The 16,750-nt window shown below is 33.7% G+C and overlaps 1 protein-coding gene across 1 annotated transcript; it reads right to left on the bottom strand.

The window, feature by feature from the left end:
* Positions 1-1,499: 1,499 nt before the first annotated feature.
* On the bottom strand, positions 1,500-8,374 carry LOC111001095. Its single transcript, XM_022270805.2, has one exon. It carries the CDS (start codon positions 7,827-7,829, stop codon positions 4,686-4,688), a length of 3,144 nt encoding a protein of 1,047 aa, XP_022126497.2. The 5' UTR covers positions 7,830-8,374; the 3' UTR covers positions 1,500-4,685.
* Between the last annotated feature and the right edge of the window lie 8,376 nt (positions 8,375-16,750).

The following is a 16,750-nucleotide window of genomic DNA, read 5'->3' as shown; positions in this document are numbered from 1 at the left end:
CGGCTGCTCATATCAGAGCGTCCTGGTCACCAACGAATCATCTAGAGCAGGATATCTGTTTCCACCGTTGTCTTTGTAGTTTTGATGACGAGTCTTGATCTAGTTGTCCCTCTGACCTCGTATATATAGGTAGATAGTGGCTTAATAATAATCATCAGTGAAGTATGGATAGAAAACATTTGCTACATACGTATAATACAATAACCTGATTATTATATTCAAAAGATTAATTGATGGTTAAGTTTAGATCTGATAGTGTTACGCTGGCTTTTGAAAAGACCTTGAATTCGTCTTAAATTAAGTAATTTTCAATTTAAGAAAATCATCATTAAATGATTTTAGTCTCTTACTTTTTTTTAATAAATATTTTCTAGAAAATTCCCCGACTATGTAGTCGTCGGAGGTATTAAATAGCTTACATAAATGGTATTGGTAACTCGGATGATAAAACAGTACTACCTATTTCTTAAAACTACTTTTTGTATGATGTTAATTTAAATGTTGAACATTATTTCCTTTAAAATCGTCTCCGTTACTTTTATGCCCATAGCTTGCTCAGTGTTAAACCTATCGTATCACAGTATTGCTTACTATGAGTGCACTTTATTAAGAACTATGCATTAATTCTAATTTAAATAATTTATTATTTTTTAAAAACTTAATAAGGAATTTTGAAAAATGGTAACACTCAATTTAACTCTACTTTTATTTATGTATACGTATTATTAATTTATAAATGTATAAATTTATAATTTAGCTATTTCCTTAGGCATACTCAGACTTGATATATATCTAGTAGTAGTTTAACTACAGAAGTAACAGTAAATCATTCTAAATCATTAATCAAATTGACTAAAATAAAACTCATAACTGCTAAGTTTAAAGCATTATCATGGTCTATGTGCATTTTAAAAATGCTCGTAACGTCAAAAAAGTCGTCGTGAGGAAACTGGCATGCCTTAGACCCAAAAAGTTGGCGTGTGTGAACCTACTTGCCTATTTGAAAATACAGATCTTGAAACAGATGCACAAATCTCCATCCTCCAGGGATCCAGACTTACATAGGTTGTAGGATTTTTTACAGAACGTACGTCGTATTTATCCAGTATACATACTTACTCCAGATACTTACTTAATGTGTCATCTCAATTAGCTCCGCCTCGTATCAGGTAGGTTGAAGTTGACTATAATGATGCTAATAAACTTTCTTTCAACTACGTGTCTATTACGAATTGTGACTCTAATGTATTTAAAAATTTTATATTATAATAAAATAACTTAATCACTATCTAAATGTTTTAATTTATTTATTTATCTCATCCATTGTTCTGATAAGTAATGAAATGTCATGATGTAGATATAATAGAATATGTTTATTAGCAATTTTTTTTAAAAACCTGTAATTTTTCTTGATCTACTTTTATGAGACTACTTATTCAAACTGAAAAAAGAGGGTACTTCGCAAAGCAGGCAGGAGGTAAAAGAAACAACAATTTTCACATTAAAGTTATATTAAATGACAGATTCGACACTGGTTACATTGGGTAACCAAATAAAATCAAATGACAAACGCGCCAGCCAAAAGTCTACAAATACCAAATGGTTTCTTTATTTGTGGCAGTTTTGTCATTGGTAACATGAAACAAAAGTCGCTGAGCAAATTACACATAAATTGGCATGCTTGTGTTATACTTTGATAAGCAAAAAATGAGAAACATCGCGAAGTGTACACCAGACTAAAATACCCCTTCGTTAGGAGTTTTTGATCTGAGAACATTGGTATCGTCAAAGTTGCAACTTCAAATATACAAATGTATCACGCACACTCCGAAATTGTTTAACACAAACATGCCAACGCAAAGCTTTGTTTAATATATTTCGCTACGGCGTACAAACCTGTCACCTAAACCTAAAATAAGTAATCTATTTGAAATCTTAAATTCTAAGTCTAAACAGTGTGCATGTGATTTGGATTCTATATGTTGAGTTAAAAAGTCATCTCAATCACATGGACGCGTTTAGTAACGGATTTCGCACTAAGCTTATACCAAACAATAAAAATTCAACCAATGTCACGTCACCTATTTGATGATAGTCACTGGAAAGGGAACAAACTTGAAAAGAAACAACATCTTATCATATTTAACTGTTCCAATTTTACTCAAATGAATTTAACAGATATCGAATGGTAACTGATTATAATAAAAATTAAATTAACATATTATTATACACAAACAAAATTAATTGTCACATCTTACAACTTTTATAAAAACTTGTTCAAACTAAAGTTATCAATGAATATAGATAATTGATTATGATAAATAACAAAATTTCTCGTAGATTTTGTATTTACATTAGATTATACCTAAATACAACTACATAGTGAGTGCTTTAAACAGTGTGGAGGAGATAAATGTCCGCTATAATATTAGAAGACGAGCGACAGAGTGTATGCCACTGGACGGGACTTTGTATATAAAGAATAATATATTATAATCTTTTAATATAAAACTGTGGAAGGCAAGACGAGGTATTCGGTTAGTTCTGCGCCCGTCCCGGCCGACACTCCGCGCCCTCACAACACTTTCTAACCCTATAACTCGTTACTTGAGGTAGTTAAGTTTCATATTCTTTAATTTTTCACTATTTAGTTATTGCTATAATGAAAATATGTTACATAAATACCAACATCATAAAGTACAGTGCTTAAAGTAGGTATGTCGGTTACTTTGTTTCTGTATACATCATAATTACACTACGCGTCCGCCAGCCAATTAAACCAATGACTTTTACATATAATTTGTACTTATGTTTTACATTCGGATACTCTTGAAAAAAAAATGTATTTTTAATTGACTGACGTTTGGCAAAAGAGTTACAAATATATTCGTAAATTGTGGAAGTATTCATAGATTTAATATATAATTGTTACTTTTATCAATGAATAAGTGATATATAAAGTTTTTTTTTACAATTTGACACGGTATATGTCACTGATGAGGTAGACAAGTGTAATTATATTTGTATAAAAATATTTCTGAAATATAATCAACATTCAAATACAAACATTATCAAAATTAAGTCAATACAATGTAATATTGCACGCTGACTTTCATAATAAACGAACATCGGTACTAAATTTAGCATGGATCTTAATTTGTGACGGCGTAAAAGATTTAATTATTACATCAGTTTAATTATTAGTTCGAGCAATTGCAAAAAAGCTGATGATATCTAAAACAAACATATCATTATTGATGTTGTTGTATATCTATTAGTAAATATTTTTTTTAAATTCACCAGATTTTTTGCATGTAATGGTAATAAACTCTGACATGACAAATATTTTGTTACGCACGTGTTTTGGGACCTTGATATGTTCAGTACTGTCTATTCATAATCTTTCGTAATATTTACAAAATGTTTATGTGTTCCTAGCCGTCCCATATTACTCTATACGTAAACGAGATATTTTATTCTATACAAAAAGAAAACATTTACAGTATTATATTAATTTATTGCTAAAGAATTTCATTATCATTAGGCTAAAAATTATTAAAAGTTAAATCGCTTCGCAACAGAGAGTTGGCGGTATTAATTTGGCAACGTTCAGGAAGACTACTTTCCTACACTAACGAAACAGGAATGTTTTAACTAAATTCGTTCAAATAACATATTGGTAACTAAAGTGGCATAAATACTTTAAAACTCCCAAAAAATCAGATTTTAAAAGTTTTTAACTAGCTTACATTTTAAAACAAATTTTAACAGATAATAGGAAGCACCGGAATAATATAACAAACTATAATAATTATACGAGAAATAAACCGAATACTTACGGCCCGTTGCCAATGGCCAACAATATATTTACTATTTAGTACGTTTCTTTCATGGCGTAAGTTCTAAAAGTTACCTACTTACTCATGCATTATCGTAAACCTACCTCTTTTTAGATTTTGTAGGTATGTATATTGTATATGCAATATTTAATTTCTATATTTTATTAAAAACTTATTGCCGAAATCACTATTGTTTTGTACTGAATGTTTCATTCTACTTTTGAATATTTTTCATAAAAAGTCGAAATGTTATTACTGCATATCATGTACTTCATAAAAATATATTTGTGACCTTCATAATTTATTTACACAGAAGGACTACTCACATATTATAAACATCAACAATTATTCGCAAACATATAATAATAATTATAACTAAAGTAAAACGTTAAAAGGATATGTGATTAACATTATAAGTCACTGGTGAGACCTAACATATTGTGTAAACGGATTCATTTAAAACTAATTCTTACTATATAAATTTCATATGTAAATTGATATGGATCGGTCTAAAATATAGCGGAATATTACTCCAGCGTCAAGTAATTATATGTTTTGTTTAGCGCCCAGACAACCAGACATGTAAAGTCACCTTGTGTTGAAGACAAGGTTAGATTTGAATGAACAACAAAAAATAAAACTGTCCGATTGAACGCCTGTGTTTCGAAAGCCCCAAATACTCTACCAGAATTATCACATAGCAAACTTTAAAATTTTATGTTCCTAAACTAATATAGAGATCGAGTAGTGTTTAATTTATTGTTGATATAAAATTATGATATGTGTAAATAAGACGCTACCTCTCTAGTGACCCGACGTATTGATAACTGATAATTAAATATCAGTTCAAGAAGATGGGGATGTCGAGGAGATAGCTGAAGATGAAGAACGTAAACTCTTTTTCATGTGTGTATCAAAATGCTTAATCATGTGATCTTTACGTATGAAGCCTTTGCCACAGTGGTCACATGCGAATGGCTTACAGCCTGAATGCAAGCACATATGGCGACGTAAGTCTGTCTTGTGGTTAAACGATTTCGGGCATTCATTGCATTTGAATGGCTTATTGTCGGCATGTTTCAAGTAGTGGCCTTCGTATGAAACATCATCTGAAAAGCGTTTACCGCAGCGGTCGCACTTAAATGGCTTAGCTCCCGAGTGAAAAGTTTTATTGTGTTGTGTCAGATAACATGCTTTATTAAATAACTTGTCGCATTCGAAACACTTATGAATCGTAGTAGGTACACTTTTCTTGAACTGATTCCTTTCTGTTAAAGGTGTACTGGGAACAGTTGATGAAATAGATGGCGAGCCGTGACTTTCGTTATCAGCTTTTGCGCTTTCAGGACTGGCCGGAGACTTCATCTGACTACCATAATTCTCTTTGTTTGCGTAATCCATTATGTCCTCGATTTTCAGTATTTGAAGTTCACTTGAGTCTCTCACTGTCTCATCGTCTCTTTTGATTGTTTTTCCACCAACAGCATACCCATAAGGATATAATTTAATATTATCCGTGTTGTAAGTGATCATGGTGTCTTTAATAGCTTTAGGTGAATATGTGTACTCGTAATCTACGTTATGTCCATTTATATCAATACTGTTATATTGCATAGGAGACTGTATTGGATCAACAATTATATAACCGGCGGTGGACTCGTCGGCGATAACTTGACCCCCCACGTTAGGTGTTGTGACATAGTTAGAAACGTAAACGCTGAAGCTCTGCGTTTGTAGCTGAGAGAAGCTTGGTAAGCGTCCACCAGCTGGCTGAGTCGACGTTTCTTGTTCCATAACTTCGACTTCTTCTGGTTGTTCACCAAAAGTAGCCGGATTGGCTATAGGCAGATTGTTGATAGCCATATCCATAACGTGGGGGGCCATCCCGTTTGGGTAATTCGGTGCTATAGTCTGCTGAAAATTCTGACCCAAATATAATGGGGTGTGCGTGGGGTCCGGAACCGAAGGCCCCAAAGGATCCGTAGACCTCGGATTGTAAGGGTTGACACCCAAATGACTGAACGGCGGTAGCGTGTGTGGCGTAAGCGCTGGTGTACTCTGGGTTAGCACTGGAGCTGAAATATTGCTGGTTGATACTGATAGCAGGCCCCTCATATGATGATTTTGAGAAACAGAGGGACCTGCTTCCCCGTTTGGGGGATTCGCGCTAGAGGTAATTGGTTGAGCCTTAGAACCCTGATTATCATTTGGATTGCCTATTCCAGGAGGCTGATTACCTATATTCATAGGATGTGACCCTACTTGATGCTGTAAAGGATGGTTAACTAACGAATTATTACTGAAATTATTATCTAAGTTACCCTGTTGAAGATGCGTGTATGGCGGCTTGGACTGCATACCAGCAATTCGGTGAGAGCGTTCGAAGCTTTGTGATGCGTAGGGGGACTGCAGGGCACCATCATCGACGCCTCGGCTGTCATCAGAGGGGACTGGGCTTTGAGTGTTGGAGTCTGCGCTCTGTTGTTGCGCGCGAGCTAACGACTCACGCGTAGGGTGATGGTGACTGGATATTGGCATTGTGGCTGGATCTGGTTGGCCTGAGGACCTTACAGCATTTTTGTGTAAGGTTGTGTTGTAATGTCTTTTCAAATGACCGGAACTAGTAAACCACTTGTTGCAAGCTGTACAGTTGTACGTTTTTGGTCTTCTGGCTTCATTCGATTTCCAGTTGGCGCCTTTTCCACCAATTGATGGTAATGCTGATGACGTAGGATTCGCAGGCTGTGTGCTTGTAATTTGAGGAGCACTAGGTGAATCATAAGGCCTGTATGGAGGTTTCATGTCAGAGTTGGAAGATGCTACAACACCCACGCAGTCAGTTAACGGTGGCATTTGTACACCAGAGTATATTTTCTGACTAACGTGCATAAATTGATTCTGATCGTGATGAACAGGCAAAAATTTGTCTTGTGAGTATGCAAACTTTTGTTCGGGATGAAATATTTTTACATCTGACGGATAAGGTTTTTGTTCTTGAAACATTTTTTGATCTTTGAAAAGTGAAACATCACCATTTATTTGAGGATTATTATACAGCTTTTGGGTTTCCCATGGCATCATTGGAACAGTTCGAGTGTTAACTTCTCTTCCTTGTGCTGGTGTTTCTTCGTATTGGCTATTTTGTGCCTCGCCTTCATTTCCTTGGTATACAACTTTTTGAGAATCTAAATCTAATATATCCGAGGACTCTTCATGTTCTTCTTTTACTTTTATATTATCATTTTGGTAATTTGAATTATTAAATTGCTTTCCCGGAAATTGTTGAAATGCGATTGTGTTTGTTGCATTTGTCGCACTTGAACCGGAATGAGCCGAATTGCAATGCTCATTGAGTTGCACAGCTGAATCGCATACATAGCCACATTTATCACACTGATTAGGTGACGGAGATGGAGTTGGTTGATTTAGTGGCTGACCATACAAAGGGCTTGATGATGATACTTGCGAAACTCGATCTTGTATATTATAAGGATGAAAGCGATTCGACTTTTGTTGATAGTCTTGATTATATTGGGATTGCTCCCAGTTAATTTGTTCAGAATGCTGATTTTGTGAAAAGCTTGAATGAGAATAGTTGTTACCATATTGCGCTCCAGGGGAAAATGTGGTTTGATCAGGATTCTGGTACGGCGAAGGTGCACTGTGGTAGCTCTGTGGTGTTGCCGGATGTGGAAACTGTGTAGATGTCTCCGGCGTAGCTCTTTGTTGAAACTCAGGACTAGGTTTAGTAATCATATTGTCGCTCGAATCTGCTGGGGCCGAAACTGTAGTCTCGTTTTTTATTTTTGTACCGTTGTTGTTATCAGCATCATTTTGCGAGTTTTGCGTACCCCATTTTACATATAAATTCTCTTTATGATATTGTAAATGCACTTCTAAAGAATCAACAGTGTCCAAATAAAGGTCGCAAACCTTGCAATGGTAGTCCCTCGAAGGTAAGGTCGACGATACGGTGTTGCTGTTAGCCATTTAATTCATCAAACCAAAGGAGAGCGCCGTCTCCTCCAAAGAAAAAAAAAATAAAAAAAATGTCACTTCTCTTTTTCTCGCACATGTAGTCGATGCGGTTTAGGCGCTACAAGCTAAAGCCATGTTCGATGTCAAGCGTACCTCGCGGAATTCGCGCATCAAGTTACGCCACAGTAATGTTTTCAAAGAAAGTTTTTCGCGGCATCGCGCGCGGGCGGGCGGCACAACCACGTGCGCGCTGTAAACACTCCCGTAATCGTAATTCGTAAACAACACTACAAAACTTCAGCTTTAAGTTGTTAGTCCAAATGCACTGATTTCACGAAGAGCACATACGTTTTATAATTGAATTATTTTTCTAATTGAATGTTCTTTGTTATTATTAAAAACAAAAAATATTTAACGTCCGTTCACTTCTAAGAATCACAGTTTATTTTAATTAGACAACTTGGCACTGAATGATGAATAGTGTCGCGACGCGTTTTGTAGTTTTATAATAAAGCGAGAACCCGATGGAACGAACGCCGAGTACGGGCGCTGTGAGCGTTTAGTAGCAACTGACAGCCTTCCCGAAGTCGCCTTCGGGGGCATGACTTCAATAACAATTCGCAACGTCGCGGTCGTCCCCCACCGAGACGCAAGAGCGAGCGAGAGGGTCACTCCGTACGCTGTGATGAAGTTATCGCTTCTTCGTCCTTTTGTTCGTCCTTGGCGGAAGCGAGAGCGATGCGTGGGGCGAGGCGGGGGTGCGGGGAACGGACCGGTCCTACTCTTTCTCAAAATTGAAATGCCCGGTCGAAATGTCCGGTGAAGCTGTGTCCGAGTGGGACAGCGATAGCACCCACCCTTATAATGCGGGCAGCCCGAACCTGCGAATGAATTTTCTAAATTTTAAATCTTGTTTTTGTCCATCTAAAGGAGTAGGTGTAAATACGTAGTTAAAGGAATGTTTAAAAAGTACTTATGATTTAAAAACAACTACATTATCTACACCTGTATACCTACTATATAAGCCCAATGTGATGTGGATTTTAGGTTGATGCAAAACAAGTTTATTTGCATAAGAATTTTATAATTTTATTTTTAGTTACATTTCAACTGCAAGTATTATTAATTATAAAATAAAATACGCACTTGAATATTGAGATTCATTTGCCCCAGCATTTTAAGGTGTTTTTATCGAAATGCCTAGTTATTAATATAATAATATAAAATAATCGAATTATTCATTAAGGCAATTTTAATATTAACATTCTTATTAAATAAGTTGTTTTTTTATAAAAATAATAATTGTCGTACTTCGAATGATTTTAGTTTGAGTAAAGCATTCTTAAATTTAAAACGTACTAAATTCGTAGCCGGTGGACGGTCATGCAAACTATGGGGAGTGTCGACATCGATTTTCTCGGACTATGCCGATCACTTCACGTCTCCCCTACCGTTTTACACTCGGACTTTCTTCCTATCTATACTATATTTAGCTACGTATTACGCGCAGTATAAGTATTGGTTCTAAAGAACTGAGCGTAACTTCTATGTTCGTGGAGCTATACCTCACAGTAGAGAGTTTCCTACATATATGATATACATACATAAGTGAATTCTCCCACACAACAAAGCAGGTTTAGCAGATATCCTGAACCAAACTACAGTTATGTCTGTTGCAACAGCATACAGGTCGGTTGTAGCACACAGTTTAATAGGAATAGGAAGTTAGCCGTCCATTGCCAAAGGAACAAAATTTTATACATTCACATATACAGACATTTTTATAATAAATAACCTAGCAACAGTCTGATTTATTTATAACATATATAATCTTAAAAGGGGTTGGTACGCTCCATTTCACGAATCTTATCAATATTAATCTTGATAATTAAAGATTTAATCCTCCAAGTTAATCTTAGCTAATGATTTCTATGTAAAAAGTATAATAATGTTAAAAGGTATTATCTGCTATTATCTGCTATTATCTACTATTATGTTTTCCACAATTTTTTGTACTTTAAAATAAGATAAACACATTGAATACGTATTACTTACAATATACATAAGTCAACGCTGAATAGCATTTGTATTTTTTTATAATAATTAAAACTATAACATAAACGAGAAACACAATGTTGCTCTAATCTGCAAAACGAATGACATTTAAAGAAATCGTACCCGTATTAGAAAATCCTCGCAATCAGGCAGGAGAACGAAAAGAAGGGTCAAAATTATCACATTATATGAAACAATTATAATTGTTTTTATATAATTGTATTTAGTAGATATCAATTTCTGCTAATCAATAAAATGTAAAAATAAAAACAATAACGAGAACTTTCTACTTTAAAAAGGCAATATAGTTTATTATAGGCAGCTTATCTGTTCAATGGAACAAAGTATTTGTAAAACGCCGATGTAACTTAAACAATAGTATTATAATCTCCTTATTCTTCCAGGTAAAATAAATTGCTAATACCAGCGTTCCTTATCGCATTTCGCAGAAACCTACAACACAATGTACTAACTTAAATCTTTTTAAATTTAAATAATTAATATTTGAGATATGTGGGAATATTCCCATTTCATTTTGAAATTTGAAATATTGTCCTAGTTCTAGTTTAAATTGCCGGTATTACCTAGATACTATAAATACTTTTTACAATTAATGTGACCTGTACTTTCGTAATAATAGGGCGTCAATTGTAACAGATCTTATGAGTTAACTTTTTCGTGTTTTTCCTGAAAGAGAAGCTTTTGCGTAGACTGTCAATCGATTTTCAACCTTAAAAGAATTTAAAACTTACTCTAACGCTAACGTCCACAGTTCTATAATTAATACAGAAATCAATATTATATTATAATATTATATTATGATAATTAATTATTATCTCTATGAACATATGCAACCTACTCGTATGTTAAAGAAAATATCGTTAGGTAACTATAAAGAAAACAAAATTTTCGGTCATCGTTTACGATTAGAATTGTTCATTTTCATTACATCAGGCTAGATATTTTAGAGAATATTTTCAAAAAGTTAATAACCTTTTTGAAAAACATACCAAAAATTTATATATATAAAAAAACTATTGATAAACCAAATTAAGCTTTTAGCTAGGTATTGATTCAGAAGACATCAATAGTTAGCTACAAGTCCGTAACATATCTAACTGTTACATATTTAATAAAATAAATATCTAACTGTGCGAAACCGGAACTAAAACGCTCTTACACACGTCTTGCACGATTTAGAATACAATCAGTACACCAATTGACGTGTTTAGTGTGCATTTGCTCACCAGCGGATTTTAGTAATGTAAGCAATGATTAGCATCTAGATATTAGCGTTTAAGCCCAGGTTGAGTTAGGTCAGTAACAACTCACCGAATTAAATATTCTTTGTTTTTGAAGAATACTTTGAAGATGTGACAATGAAAGTATTATTTAAAAGTTATAGGTAGATAGGTACAGCTAACATACATACAATAATAAATATATATAAACAGTATAAGGATATGGAACTGTAAACATTAGTATATGAATAGACAAAAAAAATTCAAGAAAACTAAAATTTAATAATTCAAATGAAAAATAAGATTTAAAAGAAAAACTACATTGTTACTGCTAAACATAGTCAAATTCTTCCCGCCGCTTCAAATAATTCCTCACATCCTCTTTGGTGAGGTGGAAAACAACGTAACTACAAATATATATCTATATAACTAGTGTCATAGTAAGATAAAACTCGAAACAATGGCGAAGTACGATGCACTTGTAACAATTGTGTGTACTTGTCGCATGCGGTGCAAATAGGAGCTTTATATCCGCAATACAAATATAATAATTAATTTTAATGTTTTTATATCGTAAAAAGCTTCTCTTAGTCACATAATTCAAAATATAACCCCTAACCGGTACCCGAATCGCAGCCTGTCTGTGGCTTGGGGTACCGGTCTGCGCTCATCATACATGTCCCTGTGGCAGTGATGTCGACAAACTAGGACATCACGGACTATCATGTCAAAAAAGTGCTGGCCGCTTCTCGAGACATGCCGCACTCAACGATATCATACATCGGTCCCTTGCCACCGTCAACGTGCCAAATCTACTTGAGCCGACTGGAATTGCTAGAGACGATGGCAAGAGACCGGACGGTATGAGTTTGATTCCATGGAAGATGGGTCGGGTTTTGGTATGGGATGCCACCTGTTCAGACACACTGGCCCCTTCGGCTTTTGATGCGGCTGAAAAAGCTAAAATCTGCAAATACAGGGGTCTAGGCTCTGAATATGATTTTGTCCCATTCGGTGTCGAGACCCTTGGTCCGTGGGGTCCTAGCGCATTTAAGCTTTTTAGGGAATTATCAAAAAGGTTAGTCGACATCACAGGAGAACGAAGAGCTGGCAGCTACCTCGCACAAAGAATTAGTCTAGCTATTCAAAGGGGGAACGCTGCTAGTATCTTCGGAACCTTGCCTAAAGGGACTCCTTTTAATAATATTTTTTAATAATTAAATTTTAAGGTTAGTTATTAGATATATTTTTATGTATAATGTTATTTCTGTATTAAACTGAGAGTATGTTAAAGAAAATTAAAAATGATAATTTTAAAATAAATAGTTTGTAAAGCCTATGATACCCCTTATTATTTAATGTGATATTTAATACACTTTAAACTCTATATAACGATACTGAAGGAACTGTACTAGAGGGTTGTGTTGTTAACAGAGAGAAAAGAAAAATCAGAATTAGAAAAAGAAGAAATATTTATTTCAGAATCTTCGTAATTATGTACATAAAAAAGAAGACATTTTGTCTGAGGTCTTTTGCTGCACCAGTAATTTTGTTGTATTTTATACTTATTTTATTCATATCTTACGATATTGAGGCATCTTGAAGCTTTTTTAATACTCGACGAACGCTCAGGCTCATCCGTCTCATTTTCTTTATCTCCTTTTTCTTGATTTTCAATGTTTCTCACTAAGATTCATGGAATGTCTATATGATATTCAGAGGATGAAAATGGATTGAGATAGGTTATTGGGTTTGGGCGTAAGTAGACGTGGTCAGTCTACACGTGCAAACGATCCCAATTTATAAACAAAAGAACGTAAACAGCTGCGTAGTTTTTACTAATTTAAGCAACATAAAAAGTACTTTATTACTTAATTGTTGCCGTGATTGAGAGTGGGTGTAATTCTATGTAGAGTGCATTGTATGGAAGACATACTAATCCAACACTAATTGATCTCAACGTTTTAGGGAGTTCGTCGTTAAATCAGCTCGATGGAGATTATTTATTTATTTATTTAGAAGATTCACAGCACAATAAAAAAATAGATGAATATATAACAATATCGGCCAATTATAAATCTTCACAAATAGTTTATTTTTTATATATATGTATAACAAGAAGGTACCTAAACATTTCAATATAAATATATTTTATATATACTATATATTTTATGAATTATAAACGATATGTGTTAAATTAACAATAGTTATTAAATCTATAAGCAATACTGACATTTAAACATAGTACAACACAATTACGAGAATATTTTTTTACATATTTTTGCGTCAAATAGCACATAAAAGAATCATATATGAAATTTACATAAATAATATGTACATTGTTGTTATGATTAATAGGCGGTTTGATCGTATGCTATTAGGTGATACCGCCGCCAATAAACACTTGCACAGTCAGAGGACTAGCAAGTGCATGATACTCTTTTTGAGGTCACTCATGAAAAGTATCACGCGCAAAGTAATGATTCAGAAATAACTAGAAGCGCAGCTGTTTCCCCTGGTGGTTGTTGTCATTGATCTGACACAGGTGGAATTCCTAAGTCTGCCTGAACGTCAAAGTTTTCTCTCTGAATTTCAAAGTTTTCAGATTTCACCTACCAAAAGGTTTCGCATGTTAAGAATGTGCGTTAAACACAAGAAAAAAATGAAATTAAAGTTTAAAGACTTAAAAAATTATATTCATTTTGGGATGTATACTAGAAACACGATAATCTTTCATTTTCAAACGTGATCAGCACAAGTTCATACAACATTCGTTGAAATTTTGGTGTAATGTAAAATACACCTTACTACTAAGAGATAGAGATATTATTCCAATCTATGACACATCAATGTAATGTAAGAATCTGGTGGTGCTTTTTTGGCGAAATTATATGAAAACAAATTAGGTCTTACAAAACATAGTTTGTAGGAATTATGTATCACTTAATTTTCCTTTTTACCTGTTAATCAATAATAATAAAAATTGCATCTCTATATATCATTTCTAGATCATTTATATATTTAAGAGATTTTTCTTAACTTGAGTTTATTACTCTAATTTCAATTTAGTTCTATTAAAATGTACCTCTCACATCGCCACGTAGTAATTAGATTCAGTCTGCGTTTTGACTTTAGTGAGGTCACTTTGATGGAGCTTAAATTCTACGAACGCTCCCGTTTCAATAACATTTTAAACTTGGCCAGACGTGTTATTATTGAGCGATTAGTATATGCAATACCGGCATCTACAAAGCGTGCAACATTATTTTAATAAAGGTCCAATTCAAATTTTATAGAAGCATATTCTAATAATCCGAATTTATTTTGTCTTTGCCTAATAATCGAGTCATCTATGAGTTATCACAGACTTTTAGGTATAAGTTAATATATGTATATAAATACTTACTATAGGCTAAAGTCTACAAAACTGATACTAATAATTTGGTATCAAATCAAATCAAAATTTATTTATTAATGTAGGTAACAATGTTCACTTATGAACGTCAAAAAAAAAAGAAATATTAAATGAATTTAATTTTACATTTACTGCCCGTTCTCAAATCAAGGGTGTAGAACGGAAGAGAAGAACTAGCAATAAACTCTCCGCCACTCTTTTTCTATGGCAGTACCAACAATAGCATCTTTTGAGCAATGTAGACCAATATGCGTGACTTATAACCCTGAGTGTGTTCGAATCCCAGTGCAAAGGATTTTTCGTTTTATGTGCACATTTAACGTATTCTATATTAGTGGTGAACTGTATTGTCCCAAATAACTTCTATACCTAATATATAATAATTACAGCATCATCTGAGTAGTATCAACATTGCGTGCGACTGCCAACACATAGGTTGTGAGTTCCAATCCCGCTTGTACATCTATTTATTTTAATGAATTATATACCTACATTCCACAAAAAAATGACATAACTATAAAATAAATTATGACATAGATTTTAAGAAATGTCAATGTAATTATTTTTTTTCTTTTTTTATATATAATAAACTTCGAAGACAGTAAGTTTCAATTACATACTAAGCCCGTGCGAATTTCTATTAATTAAGTACATTGGATCCTTCGCGAAGTAATATTTTTATCACCGGGTAATGAAGACAAGACCAATGGATACAAATTAAATTTTCTAAATAAATAATAGGATTTAGTGTATTATAGCTTTTTGTCGAGTTATATAGTACTAGCGGATCCGACAGACGTTGTCCTGTCTACACGTCTTTAATTTCAAAATTTCAATTTTTAATAAGCCATTTTGATGAAAATTATTATTCAAATGTTATGACAATATCTAACGTTCCAGCACATGGTCACACACGATAAAACACAATGATAACAAAACTTTTTTTAAATTTCGGGACAGACTAAAATTAAAATTCGAATATTATTTAAAATTTGACACTGCGATGGTAGCGCCGTCTGTCGGATCCAATGTAAAACATTCCAAAATCAACAACAACTAATAAATTGAAAATTAATTAAAAAAACATTGTCCAGCGGACAAAATTGTGAATCTAAACCATTCCCAGATCCCCTTGAACACACACAAAAAATTTCGTCTAAATCGGTCCAGTCGTTTAGGAGGAGTTCAGTCACATACACACGCACACAAGAAATATATATATTAAGATAGTAACATTTAACAATCTCTCGCTGAAAAGAAGTAGCAACATCGAGTCATGAAAGGAAGCGTTTGTATATTTTAAGTGAATTTGTTATAAAATATTAAAAAAATATTTGATTTTAATACAAACACGAAGTGGATTGCTCAAAATGTTTGTCCAATTTTTTTCTATTTTTCTAAATAAATCTATTTAGCGGTTTGTATAACCCAAAACAGTTGACTTGATTGCACGCGCATCGTAGTTTCAAATTACATATTAGAAAAGAGAAACTTGCCGAAGCGATTTCGAATTGTAACCTTAAACTGAACAAAAGACCCTATCAATTGCGCGACGTTGTCAAATTTACCAGAATGCACCAAAAGTTCTCTAGCAACATCGCATCTTCACGCACACAAAACGAAAAATACCACGATGCATAGTGCACACACATAAAGATTGTAGAAAAAAGTATGTAAACGATACACTTCTCAGAAAAAGCACACGCACACAGGGAAGATTGCTATTCTGTTGTTGAATAGGTGAATATTATTGAAAAAAAGAAGAGCCCAACACAGATGACGAAAACAATGCGCTGTTGCAGCGGACACGTGCAATTTAAAACTTTAAGGTGCTTTAGATGATTTAGTTTTAAGTGTTATTTTTTGTCAAATTGTAAATTTGAATATGGAACATTGTGATAATAAACTTTTTTAAATTTTTAGTAGTCTGTTTTGAAATATAGTTTCATGTCGACTGAAACATATGTAGATTCTAAAAATATATAATGTATAAAACTTAACTTATAATAACTAGGTAGAATGAACACTTAATTATATCGAATAGTTTACAAGAAAATTTTAATGTTTTGTTAAAGCACGCATTATTTTATACGCAGTATTGCGTAGGTGTTTTCAAAATAAAACATTTTCGATTAGCCTACGACGCTTTATTCAGATCGAGTCGCATAAGGGATGGGGTGCATAGGAATGCAGCAGATAAAAAACGATTTACTGTTAGCCGC

Source organism: Pieris rapae, chromosome Z, assembly GCF_905147795.1.
Source record: "Pieris rapae chromosome Z, ilPieRapa1.1, whole genome shotgun sequence".
NCBI classification, from domain to species: domain Eukaryota; kingdom Metazoa; phylum Arthropoda; class Insecta; order Lepidoptera; family Pieridae; genus Pieris; species Pieris rapae.
This window is presented reverse-complemented; position numbering and strand designations above follow the sequence as displayed.

Excerpts from the sequence above, each read along its gene's own strand:
- LOC111001095 (XM_022270805.2), bottom strand. The coding sequence starts at position 7,829 with ATGGCTAACAGCAACACCGTATCGTCGACCTTACCTTCGAGGGACTAC.